The 13,544-nt window shown below is 40.3% G+C and overlaps 1 protein-coding gene across 2 annotated transcripts; it reads right to left on the bottom strand.

The window, feature by feature from the left end:
• Window positions 1–698: 698 nt before the first annotated feature.
• On the bottom strand, window positions 699–6,054 carry LCTL (lactase like). Of its 2 annotated transcripts, XM_058847012.1 has the most exons (7): window positions 5,965–6,054; window positions 5,386–5,481; window positions 4,681–4,735; window positions 4,437–4,598; window positions 3,592–3,866; window positions 3,168–3,294; window positions 699–832 (listed from the first exon to the last, which is right to left on the bottom strand). In XM_058847012.1, exons 1-7 carry the CDS (start codon window positions 6,052–6,054, stop codon window positions 717–719), a joined length of 921 nt encoding a protein of 306 aa, XP_058702995.1. In that variant the 3' UTR covers window positions 699–716. The 2 variants fall into 2 exon arrangements, with proteins under 2 accessions (XP_058702995.1, XP_058702996.1); XM_058847013.1 differs by lacking the exon at window positions 5,386–5,481.
• Between the last annotated feature and the right edge of the window lie 7,490 nt (window positions 6,055–13,544).

Genomic DNA, 13,544 nt, shown 5'->3' with positions numbered 1-13,544 from the left:
ATTTTTATAGTAGTTGTTTCTACCTGCAGTAGAAGGGGATTTAAGGTGAAATATTAATTTGGGAAGTGCTTGGACTATTTAAAATCCACATTTTTGTGTATAATATATTACAAAGTTGTGTAAGGTAAGTCTGGTTCCTGTAAACCAAACTGCAGAGATGTGGTTGAAATCTGATTCAGAAGTTGTCACCTTGGATTACTCACTTCAAACAACTCTCCACACCTAAATAGCAAGGTATATATTCTCCTAACTTTTAGACATGAATAAGTTCATATTTAAGCAGTGCTCTTGGAATATTTAATTCCTTTTATATTTTAAAATCATGTGTTTGTCTTTCTTCAAATAGCAATTACATGGTAATCAAAATGCTGTTGATGAAATCAGAATTTGCAAGCAGCTTTTAATCACTTGAAATCTGTACTGGCAAGATTTGAATCACTTTACTCTTAACTATTTCTCTGGTGAACAAAATGTGTATTAGTTTCCAAAATAATTAGGATTGTAAAATCTACTGCTTAGAATCAATGGAAAGAGAATGTATTTGGTAAAAAGATGTTTTGGGAGTTGAATAGAAAAATTATAAAAGCTCTAGGTGGATTGGTAAATAATATTTCATATCAGGGGTATAAAAAGAGGAATCTGTGGTAAATTTTAACCACTCAAAACAGTTGCAGCTTAGTCCTTTTGGCAAATGAAGATGTGTGCAAACATCAATTTTAGCTGTGGTTTCGAAGGTAGAATATGAGGAGGACAATACTGATGAGAATGCAGAGTGTGAAAACTGTAGGAAGAACAATCTCTGTCACCATTTCCATGTGAGTAATCAGGGAATCTAAAATTTGAGAAATGAGGAATATGTAAGAGATTTAATCCTCTGGAGTACAGTAATACCTAACTTAGAGTTAACATAAAGGTTTTTTGGACCATAAAAATGTTGACGTTGGCATAAACAGCAAACAAAGCAAACAGAATTTCCTAAGTCTGCTGAAGCTGGAGCAAATCCATGATAGTTTTCCTTCTCTTTTCCTTTTTAAGTTAAATTTCTGAAGACATGTCAGTGCTCGAAGGGCTGCAAGAATTGTCTTTGCTATGAATTAGCTGCAGTGCATTACAAATATTTTACTGCTCCTTTGAATTTTATTCCCCTCCACCCCAAGGTGAAAGAAAAGTGTCAAAGAGAAATCCTTGGGAAGCTTTGGCCTTTTTATGATTGCTCTGTATCTGTTTGAAAAATTAAATGGGTCTTACTCTGTAGAACTCTATTTCCCAGAGAAGCCTGAAGAGTTCAGTAAACCCAGTTTATTGACACTGAGCATGACTTGGAAGTGGAGGCTGAGCAGGATCAGCTCAGGCTGATGCTGGGATGTTTCCTACCAGGTGGAATTTAGCTCATCCTTTTGTAAGAATCTGTAGTAGTTATTTGCTCTTTCTTAAAAAATTCCTTCTTCAGACATCCTGAAAGGTCCTGGGTTACACCAGGAGGTTTTTTAGGTGTTCTGGTTCAGTTGTGTTGGATTTTTTTTGTTACCAGGAGCATCAGAGCCCTAACTTAATCTTGGGCCACTCCTTAGCTCTTCTATTTATTTTTATAGTTCCACTTTATGTAAAAGTCAAACATTTAGAGATTTTCTGTCTGCATGGTTGTCTTGATTTGTCTGGGTTTGGTTTGTGTTTGAAAAAGCATTTAGCAGTTTTATTTTAAGGAGAATGCTGCCATCCCCAAGTTCAATTTTGAGTAGTAGCTCTTCCAGTTCCTGTATTTCAGTAACATCCACAGCTAATCCATTTAGCTACAGTGGTTTTAGTTGGAGACAGTAAATAAAGACATTTTTCTTGTGCTTTTGTGGAGAAAATACCTTTTAACAGAATTCAAGGAGCAATGTAATATCTGAACTTTAGAGAATCTGCTTTTATAGAGCGAAACAGAGCCATCATTACCTGCAGCAAGGTGTTGGTGTGTGGCAGAGCAGCTGTCCATGGCCTTCCGATGCCAGTTTTCCACCTGGGAACGGGTGACAGTTCTGTGAGCATCCTCCTCACTCCCACAGCTCCCTCCCTGCCCCTCAACCCTTGTCCCTACAATGAACTTGAAATTACCTTATTCTACCAACTCATGATTTTCTGCAAGTTTCTTTGTGGCTTTGTGGTTTTCATTTCAGTCTATTTCTCAGAGTTAATTGTTTAATAAAATTTTTAACAGCACATAATACATTCCAGGTAATTTTCCAGTAGAGTAGTACATACTTGGATTTTTCTGCCTGGGAATCTGACAGCACTGCTAAATAATTTCTGATGGAGAATTTTTGACTGCATCAGTATGTCCAGTTGGAGTTTGTGGCATGCTTTAGGAACAGTAATTGAGGCTGTTCCCGCTTTCAGTATCTGAATATCTCTGTATTAAACAGATCCCTAATGTACAGAACCAAAGTGTCCCTTCTGTACCATATTCATACGAGTTGTTTCCTGAAATTCAATGTGATATTGGCACGTAAATCAAAGAAAAAGGAAAAAAAAGATCAAATTTAGCAGCTGACATTACCTCTCTTGGATTTGGGAATCCATTTGCACTGATAATCTTTTTATAGTAATCAACAGATGCCTTTGGGTACCGTGGTTTGTTCTTGTTTTTGAAATCAATGTGGTAAAGCCCAAATCTTTCAGAGAAGCCTTTGTTCCATTCAAATTTATCCAGCAGTGACCAGGCAGTGTAACCTTTGACATTTACACCATCATTTAGAGCTGGAAAAAAGAACACAAATCACTGATAAAAGTTTTGTCCTTACAATATGGCTCTGTAAATGTTTTGGTTTATAGCAGGAAGAGATGGGAGGAGGACAGAAAAGTGAAGTACAAATTAATTTAACTTAGATCCTCTGAAACTGTTGTCTTTAGCTTAAAGGTACTAGAGTTCTATGGGCATAGCAATTTCTGCTTTCTGAAAGTGGAAACTGATTATTTATTGCAGTATTGAATCTCAGGTAGGTTATTGTATTAGTATTAATATTTTTTGCTTAGGTTGTCATTTTGGTGAAAATTTATGAGTCTGGTTTGCTGTCCTTTTTGACTTGTGAATAATTATTTCTCTGTGATGGAAATGACAAAGAAAAAATAAGCAGAAGGTGAAAACACTCCAAAAGTCAAATCCTATAAAGCTGTTTTTAAGTGACCTTTGAGTATCTCGTTGATGTATCCCTTCAGGTACTGGATTCTCCACTCGTCACACAGCTGAGGGCACTGCACTGTTTCAGACACTCCATTCTCTGTCACATAAATCAGGGGGTTCCCATACTGGGTCTGCAAACAGGAATGTTTAAATTGGTTCACATAAAATCATTTTATTTTGACAGAATATGTGAATTAGCAAAGTGCATTAATAACAATTGTCTATGTTTACTTACCTAAGTAAGAAAAACGTGTAGTAGGAATTTAGGTTAACTATGGGGTTTATTTTAAAATGACTGAATTCTGTAATTAAGGGTTTTTTGACAAAGAAAATTCCCACTATGACAAGACCAATAGCTGGAACTGTTGAAAATCTAAATCTAAACCAGGCATTTTCTTCCTTTTTAATTAAAGATCCTCTCTACTCACCTTAATGAAGTTGAGCAACCTCCTGAACCCCCAGGGCACAGAGTAGAGCCACTTGGGGCCTGGAGCTGGCCAGTTGGGGTCCACCAGTTCAGCCAGGTCACGGTCAGTGTGGTAACTGGACACTTGGAGGAAGGGAAAGTTCTTCTGCAGAACATAACGAGTGGTAAAATGACCAATTCCCAGGAAATCCGAGGTGCCTTTAATATAGGTTTTCTCTTGCACTGAGAAAGTTGGTAATCTTGATGTCCCCAGGCCCTGCTGGGCACTCTTCCTACCTAGCAAAATAATTATAGGAAACAACTTCTGAGGAGCATGGCAATTGGTTTTCTTTATATCTCCAACAATAAATCAAAGAATCATAAAATCCTGCGTGGTTTGGGTTGGAAGGGACCTTTAAAATCATCACCTCACCCCTGCCATGGGCAGGGACACCTTCCACCATCCCAGGGTGCCCCAAGCCCCAGTGTCCAGCCTGGCCTTGGACACTTCCAGGGATTCAGGAGCAGCCACAGCTGCCCTGGGCACCTGTGCTGGGGCCAAATATGGTTTTCCTGAATTTGCTGTTAATGTCAAGGACACCTGAGCTTAACTGGTTTTTTCAAGATGAGATAATCTTTCATCCTTTTGGTTTGGAGAATTAAGTTGGGTACCATACATGGAGAAACAGTGATCTAAAGTATCCTGGTGTGTTCCCAAACTGCTTTAGGAGCTGTGTTCAGCCCAGGGGCCTTTGGTTGCTTTGCTGTGTGTCACCTGTGCCCTCACTTGATTAAAGCCCACGTTGGCCAGGAGTTATTCCCTGCTGGAAGTGTGGATCTATTCATGTCCTCGTTACTGGGACTTACCTACATAATTCTTCATGACTTCTGGGTAGTCCCCTCTGTAAATGGGGTTTGCAAACCATCCCAGGTGGAACTGGATGTACCTTTCAGCAGCATCTCTGTCTGTTTGACTGTGTGGATCAACAGGTTCCCCCCAGCCACTCGTTAGGGAAATTCCAACCATCCCTTAAAACAAAGGGACAGTTCTGCAGTTCTTTAAGCCCTTAACAGAAACAGCAGCACAATCACAGAATGAATCCTGATTTACCTCTCTGCTCCCTGCGCCAGGTGTTGTTGTAGGAGTGCCAAACCTTGGCATGAGTCTAAAAATAATGTAAAAATAGAATAAATCGTTCACATTTTCATCTCTTATGCCATGGAAAGCTGGTGGAACTTTTTGCACTGAAGTCTGTCTGAAAATATCACAGAATTTCTTTTGTGTTTATTACAGAAACTTGCATTTCATATAAGACATCACAAAAGCCTTTATGCAGGATTCCTTCCCTAAATTCCACGACATCCACGTGGAGCTGACACACAGCCCTCAGGACAGGATTCTGTCCCATGGCTCTGATCTTTGGATGCCTTTCCCTAATTTATTCAGGCATATGAAAAGTTAATTTTTACCAGACTTCCTGAAGTCACTTGCAACATTCAGGTTCATTTCCACAGGCCAGGATTACTTCTTGTTTCTAGACTAACTTGGATGCTTTCTTTTTCAACCAGCTTGAAACAAACTATAAGAGACATTTATAATATAGGGAAAAATCAGATTGTTACAAGTGTTAAATCAAGCGCCGAACATTGGTAGTGCCTTGGATTATGCACTGGAGGTTTAAAACCAGATTATAATTTCAGTGTCCTACTTGGAAATTACATGGCTGTGAAACTCGATTTCTGTTTAAAGAGTGAAATCTGATAAAAATCCTTAATTGAGACATCACTTCAAGCACAGTTTCAGGAGGTTTTTTACTTTAATGATGTGATGAGCAGCCTTGTAGGCGCCGCAGCCGCCGAGCTTCAGTCCTGGCGCGTGTTCTCCTGTCTCATAGCCCTTTTCAGCCACTGCCTGCAAACACACAGAGTCAGTTCTTCCCTGGGCTCCAGAGCCAGGGGATGTGCTCCATCCTCTGGATCCTGTGCTCTTCTGCCTGGGCTGCCCCTCCCCAATCCCTTTTTCCCTTCCTTGGCTCCCATTTCCTGCCCTGCTGCCGCTTTGGTACCGAGCTGTGGCTTGTTGGGAGCAGGGTGTTGGTGAGGAGGGTTAGGTGAGCTGAGGAATGGGGAAGGGTAAATAGCAGCTGCCTTTCCAATTCCTGGTGTCTCTCCAGGGTTTTCAAAATTTTCCTGGAATTTCATGTCTTAAAACTCTGCCCTTGTGCAAAATCTGCCTGCTGAGGTTTTTGGCCACAAAGATTAATGGTTTAAATCTCTCCCTTTCCTTCTCCTCCTCCATTTTTTTTGCCTCCTGTCCTCTCATGTCACTTCCACAGAATTTTGGGAACAGAACAGTGCAATGGGAGTGTTTGGAAGGAAAGCATTGGTGATTTACCCAAGGATTGCTGAACGTGATCCAGTGTTTCACACGGTCGCCAAACTTCTCAAAACACAGATTTGCATAATCATTAAAATAATTAATCATGCTTATATTCTGCCAGCCACCATACTTTTCTTGAAGAACCTTTGGAAATAAGAATTTCAAGATTCAATAATTACACTTGAAGGTCAGCTGCTGCTTAAAAAAGACCTTTATTTCTGTTTGATTCTGTTTGTATTTCTAGCTCAGAAAGAGATTTTTCAAAACTTCAAGGCACATAAAATTCAAACAAATAGGAAATATTTACAAGTTCTTAAAATCATGCAAGCTTCTCTAATTTTTTTAAGTACTCTTAGTTCTTAACCTTAGGAAAATATTTCTATCAGAAGACTTTCTTTGAGGTGTTTCAGTAATTGAAATATTGTCTGACCTGTGGCAGATCCCAGTGGTAGAGGCTCACAATAGGGGTGATGTTGTTTTCCAGAAGACTGTTAATTGTGTCATTGTAGAACTGTATTCCCTTCTCATTCAGTTGCTCAGCTGATGAAAATCACAGACAAGGAATTACCTGCATTAGTTCCCAAATAACTGGAAGAACAGAAATCTAGAAATATTAAACAAGGAATTTTACATTCCAGTCTTGGGAATTCTGTAATGGATAAATGCAGACAAACAGAAATCTGTTTAACAGGAATGTTGAGCAACTGTGTGGGTTACTCAGGAGTAAAATCCCTCACAGATAAAAATACTGGGAAGAATGTGGTGAAATTGTGCTTACCTTTGATGCCTGTGGGCATAATCCTTGGCCACGAGATAGACAAGAGGTAGTGATTCACCTTCAGCTCCTTCAGTAACTGAATGTCATCCTGTGAGAAGAAAATCCAATTAACACATCCCAAGGCTGAGCAGAATAACTTCAGTTCTTCATCTGTTTTAAATAATTCTGAATGCAGAAAATCTGTGGAAGATTTGCACAAAAGAGGATTCCATCTGTTTTTTTTTCTGATCTTTGAGGTGATGGCTCATTCTACTTGAAGCCTTCCTCTTTAACCATTTTTTTTTGACAGTCCAAAGAAGTCCTGTAATGTTTTGTGTAACAGTGGAGACAATGTTTGCACTACAGAAAAATGAGCTGAGGTTTTGCAACACAATTATGTTTATGTCAGAATTTGTATTAGAAAATAATAGAAGCCTGTAAATCTTGACCTCAAACATTTCAGCTCAGGCTCAAAAACGTAATTACTTGGACTTTACTATCTTACACTGGAATGAGAAAACCCCCTAAATCCCATATGAATATATGTTCTTTTGCTAAGAAATTTTACATCTTCAGTGTTCAATTAGGAAATTAGGAATTGGTGGTATTTGTGCCAATGCAAAGAGAATTCTGATGATGAAAGCAAGGAATGCTCTGATATAAAGAGGACCAGGTAACTGGACAAATACAAGCAATTTTAGAAAGTATTTCTAAATACAAATGCAAATTGTCTCTGCATCAATCTCTTCTGGTGCCGCAGCCCAGTGAGGCTCAGAGTTCCAACTTCTCTAGGATACTTTTTAAAGCTGTTCTTTCAAACTTTTGCTGGTTTGAGAAACCTCTCCTGCATTTTCCCATTTTAGGAAAGGCATAATTAGTTTTTTTTCCTTCTAGTTCTTGCTGAGACCTTTGGTTCTCCCTTGGATTTCATGTATGTGGAGAAACCACAGTGGAATACAGCTTTTATTAAATTAGTTGTAATTCCAATTATGTAACCCTGGCTTCTCACAGTCATTTGGATTCCTCTTGCTGTGTATCTGTCTTTCCTCCAGCACAGTAATTTCAGAATTGGTTTTGATGGTATTAGGCTTGGAAAGATGTTGTGAACAGAGCTTCATTGATTATTTGTTACACTTTCAAAAAAATGGGTAATATCCAGACTGAATTTTAAACCCTCTTAAAAATACATAGAAAAAAACCTCATACATGCACACACACCCAAAAAGTTAATTTTATTTAAAGCTCAAATATCTTTATAGTATTTCTAACTAAGCATTTGGACTTCCTACAACATCTAGAATATTTTTTAGATGCAAAAATCCTGCAAAGCTGAGATGTATTTGGGAAACACCGTGGGATTATTGTTCCTATGAGATTATAAGGAAAGATTTTACTGATTAAAAATATCAGCCCTAAGTTAAATAAGCCCTTATTTATTTATTCCTTCAAAATGGGAATCCGAGAGCAAGGAATGAATTCCTCTTTAAAAGTACCTTGACTTTGTAGTAGCCATCACAGGCGGAATCTCCCGTCTCGTTCCTGACCACTTTCCCTTTCCTGTGGGTGAAAACATCCCAGATGCTCGGTCCTTTCCCATCCTTGTCCCAGGCCCCTTCAGTCTGGTAGGCAGAACTTCCAACACCCCACAGGAAACCTGAAGGTAAAAACAGGGGAGTTATTGAAATATCTTCCTGCTGATTGGTCTTGGTGCTAAATGTTCATAGGAGAAAGGAACTCAAGGTAAGTGCTGCTGGAGAGGTGAGGTTTTCTACATTTCAAAATGTATCTGTGCCTAAATAGGTCTGAAAATGGGTAATAAATTGAAGGTGTCCTGTTCTAATGCGCTGAAAAAGGAAATGAATACTTTCATTTATTAAACCTGTGAAATCTGTGTTTTACAGTGATGAGGTAGGGCATTGATAGCATGGCAGAGATATCTTACTGTAAAAAACAAATTATGTTTCCACATCATTTCTTCCTGCTAGTTTTCATGGTAGTTTTAGCAACTACAATTTTAGATGTTAAGTAAAATATAAAGAAATATTCTGGATTATTTTCCTATTGTTACACAAAATACCATGTCATAAATGAGATGAAAACTTGAGCATGAAAACCAATCAGTGCCTGCATCTTTCTAGTTTTGATTTTGCTCGGATAGAATGTGTTTAAATATGTGTTGAAGAAAGGATAAGTTTCAGAATTCCATACAGAAGAGTGGGTTGGATAATACTGAACAACTTGAAACAAACCCAGCACAGTTATTACACTAATTTCTTAAATTAGCTGCATAACAAAGGGTATTTTTTTATTAATAAAGAAATAAAGGTTTATTTCATTAATTGTAGGTAATTTATTAAAAAGGAGAGGAGCTTTTAGGTGTGACTTTTTACACTGCATTTTAACCAGGGAGATGTGGATATGAACTGTTAAGCTGTGAGCCTTTCCTTTGTATTTCCTAAGTGGCTCATGTGGATCCCTGTATTCCCAGGAGCAGATCCCAAAACATTCCTGCATTCTCCATTTCTGTTCCTGCCATTTTCCTGGAAGGACAAGGAAAACCTTTGGGTCACTCCCTTGTGCAAAGCCAGGAGCAGATCTAGAACATTCCAACCCCCAAAGCAGCGGGGTTGGCAGGTACCAGCTGGAAAAGTGCCGTAGTAGAAGGAGCCTGGATTGTTCTTGGTCCATGGGAAATCCTCAGCCACACTCGGTCCCGTCAGTGCCACAAGCACAGCCCAGCACCTCAGGATGTCCCTCCTCATCCCTGCCAGGGAAAACACAAGAGCTCTGTCAGCTGCTGCTCCAAAAGGGCTGGCTCAAAAGGGAAAAGCTGATTTTTTTCTGCTGAATGGGAGATTTACAAGGCTTTCATGTAATTGAAAGCTTGGGCTGAGTGGAAGGAGCAGTTCAACTTCTGCCAGGGTGGGGAAAATAAGGGAAGATTGAGGTGCAAAATTATAATTATTAGAAGCCCCATATTTTCTGTTACTTATCTGTATCCTAAAGATCTCTTTGTTGGTACCTGTTTTGTTCCGAATTTCGAACTGTCCCACAAAGTAAAGTAAAACCCTCTAAACATGAGAAGAAAGAAGTGATTATGCTGGTAGCATCTTCCTGCCTGTCATGGCATCAAGCCCCGTGGAAGCTGAAAAGGAAAACTAAAACTTGCAATTATTGCAGTTTTAATTAATTGCAGCTTTTATCTTAATGTGTTCCTTTTTATCCAGTCTCAGCATCAATTTTAAACTGTGACATCAAGTTGAACTGTTTGAGAGACACATTTTAGCTGAGTTAAATAAAGTTTCAGAAGGGCTTTTTAGAAAAGCACTGTTTTCCCCAAACTGATAATCCCCAAAGGATGTTTTACACTCCCGAGCATCTGTTGGTGAATCTGAAGATGGGGCTGGACCATGAGGAAAAGCAAAATATTTAAAATAATCATGTTTTGCATTGGAATACCTGAGCTGCTTTGCAGGTTGGTTCCTAACCAGAATGAACCCCCAAATTTGGCAAAAAACAAAAGGCAGAGGACTGACCCCCTTTTGAGAACATGTAATAAATGTACAGCTCCAGACACCTCTTGTTCCTCTGTTTATTAATGATAATCCCATATCTCCTAATTAACCCAGGAACTGCACAGCTGCCTTGGGAAAATGTAACCACTTCAGCATTAAAGGCTTTAGCCCTGGATTTAAAATATCTTCACCTTGGAGTTCCAAATGGGAGCATTTAGATTACAGGGTAAAAAAAAAACTTGTAGCAGACTACAGACATTTTAAATCAGGTCTAAATACTCTAGAATTGCTTTTATTTTGAATATAAAAGGTTGCAAATACATGTGATTTGAACTTAGACATTGCCAGTAGGTCTCTGGCTCAGTCAGTAAATTTAAATTTAGCATTGCTCTTCCTCTTCTCATTAGCACTGACCAACAGTCCCAGGAAAAGGAGCCAGGAGAGCAGGAAATGTTCCATGGGGTCTGTCCATGTTTCTGCAGCTGAGGCACTGCCCCAGGGCTGTGGGTTCTACAGAGTGCTGCTAGGAGCTCAGTTGGAGTTAGAGGTAACAAAAAATCAATTTATTTTCCACTTTTGGTGTGATTATTCTTAGTAGTAGAATTAGAAATAATTTCAGTACCTCAAGAGGTGCTCAAGCAGAATAAAACACTTTAGGACTTTACAGCACCCTGTGTTGAATAAAACCATCTTATGCACAGTCTGCTGTGGAATATTCAATCAAACACTTTTCAAATTCATATGTGCATTTTGGAACTCATCATTGCTCTGGTTTTCTGACAAACACAGTAGAAGAAACAGCTTTTCAAATAGTGCAAAAAGGTTTAATAAGCTCAGATTGTAAAGATGACCCTGTAAAACTCTTTTTGCCCCCTTATTGTCTGGCAGCTGTGATCCCTTCTGCCCTGATTGTAGCTGGAGTTATTTTAATTTCCCCCATTCCTGCCTTACCTGGTGTTCTTCACAACAGATGTGTCCTATCTGGGAGATTCCTCTGAACTGCCACAAACCTACCAGGGCATTCAGAATAAATTTACTTTCCCAGAATAATTGCATGGAATTAATCCAGGCTATCACAAAAACCTCGGGAGAAACATCTAGTTGCAAACAGCATTTTGTTCACTTACAGTCAAAACAAAAAAGAACAATCCTTTTGTATCCACAGTCAATGCTGCAGGACAAGCTTTAGCTTAACCACAGGATCTGTTAGCAATGAGGATTTTCCTTTGTAAGCAAAGTTAGCTTTGCACTCATCTATACATTCATACAGAACTGGCTCTTGAACAGGGGGTTTGTAGATATTTTTCATCAGGAATTGCAGTGATGGGCCAAGGATGGGTTCAAACGGAAAAGGGAAATAAATTTAGGTGGGACAGATGGAAGGAATTTATCTCTGTGAGGGAGGGGAGGCCCTGGCACAGGGGCCCAGAGAAGCTGGGGCTGCCCCTGGATCCCTGGAAGTGCCCAAGGCCAGGTTGGACAGGGCTTGGAGCAGCCTGGGACAGTGGGAGGAGACCCTGCCATGGCAGGGGTGGAATCAGGGAATCTTTAATGTCCCTTCCAACTCAAAGAATTCTGGGATTCTGAATTCCATGATTTTCTCTTGATGCAAATCTCTGTGTCCTGGATGGTGTTTGGCAGGGAGAACTCAGTGAGAGTTGGTGAGACCAAGGCCTTTGTTTTTACATGGCATCATTTAAAATCAGATAATTAAGATACAGGCTTGAAAAAATCACATTCTTTTCTCTCTAAAGGAATTCCTTGTGGTGGTGGCTTTGTGGAGAAAACAACTCACCCAGTGTGGATGTTCAGCTCAAGCTACAACTCATTTCTTTTACTTCAGGAGTTACATTCATTTCCTCTCACAGATAAAGGCACAAAACGAGGTAACCCCTGCTGGGCTATAAATGTGATTTTAGACATCTTTGCTCACCTGGCTCTCAGGTGAGAAAACCTTTCTGTGCTGAGGGAGAGGGGGAAGAGCCTGGAGGTCACTGCTGCCCCTGTGCCACAGACCTGAGCCAGGACAGAGTGAGGCTCTGGGCACCCAAAACAACAAAGGTGTGGGAGCTTTTCCTACACCCACTCTGAGAAAGGGATCTCTGGGCAAGGAGAGCCTGGCAGGGCAGCAGGAGCAGCTCAGCTCTGTTGGGTTTTGGTGGTGGGGGATTTCCTCCTCCCTGCTGTGCACCCCTGGAGCTGCTGAATGCTCTGGGTGGGTGCCTGGAGCCTGCTATGCTGTGCTTCTGCAGCTGTACAGTTTGTAAACAAACTCCTGTTTATTCCTTTGGCTGCTCAGTTTTGTCTTTTTTAGCTTTTTTTGTTGTTTTTTTTTTTTCCCGAGCAGTGCTGGTGCCCTCGCGTGGCCAAATTGATGACTGGGAATGTTGCCTGGTAGCATAAAATAAACATCAACATTGCAGTTCTTACAGAGCCTCTCAGAAGAGAGATCTCCGAGATCTTACAGAGACCTCAGCAGTAAAAATTGCACTGAAATGAGAGCAGGAACATCACCAGGAGCAGGGAATATCAGCATTTTCAGGGGCAGAGGTGATGATCCTTTAAAATGCAGCAGCTTCTGCAGCTGTGATGCACACAGAGGGCAGTGCTGTTCACACAGCTCCTGCTGCAGGGCACTTGGGTGCTGAAGGCACGGTTTTATCACTTTTTTTGGCATTTGGCACATTTTATCTCCTGCAGAACCGGGTAGGGCAGTGAACCAGAGTCACCAGAGCGCTGAACAGTGCCAGAGTTGTGATGATTAAGGGTGGCCATTACTCATTCCTTGTTAAATGAAAATTGCACCTAAAAACACCCCAAGAACAAAGGCTTTGGAGGGCCAGGAGGGGCTGGGACTGTTCAGAGAGCTGGCAGGGGGAGCAGACAGACAGATCAACCCTCTCTCCATGTGAAAAGCTCCATGGATCTCACACAGGGAGCTTGGATCAGGCCAGGACTGAGCTCAGAGCTCTTGTCTGGCTTAGCCTGGTGCCATATTCATAAGCCAGGCTGCTGCTTTAGGGCATCACTTGGTGAATTGTCACTGACTCAGGGGTCAGGAGGAGCCAGCCCTTGGTGTGCATGAAAACACAATTCTTTCCAACTGCATTTAACATGAGCTGCCAGGAACATGACACTGTTCTACTCTAAGTTGTGCTTGCATAGGTTTTCTTCTCTTAACATAATCTTTTCCTGTGATGTTGTTTCCCAGTTTCCTGCATAAAACCCCAAATTAAAAAAAAAATAAATTAAAAAATCATATTTACATTGTGACAACTTGGTCATTTTTTCCTCTTGGTAAAGTTTTATTAGCAGCAGTTTTT

This window comes from Poecile atricapillus, chromosome 11 (assembly GCF_030490865.1).
Source record: "Poecile atricapillus isolate bPoeAtr1 chromosome 11, bPoeAtr1.hap1, whole genome shotgun sequence".
NCBI classification, from domain to species: Eukaryota; Metazoa; Chordata; class Aves; order Passeriformes; family Paridae; genus Poecile; species Poecile atricapillus.
This window is presented reverse-complemented; position numbering and strand designations above follow the sequence as displayed.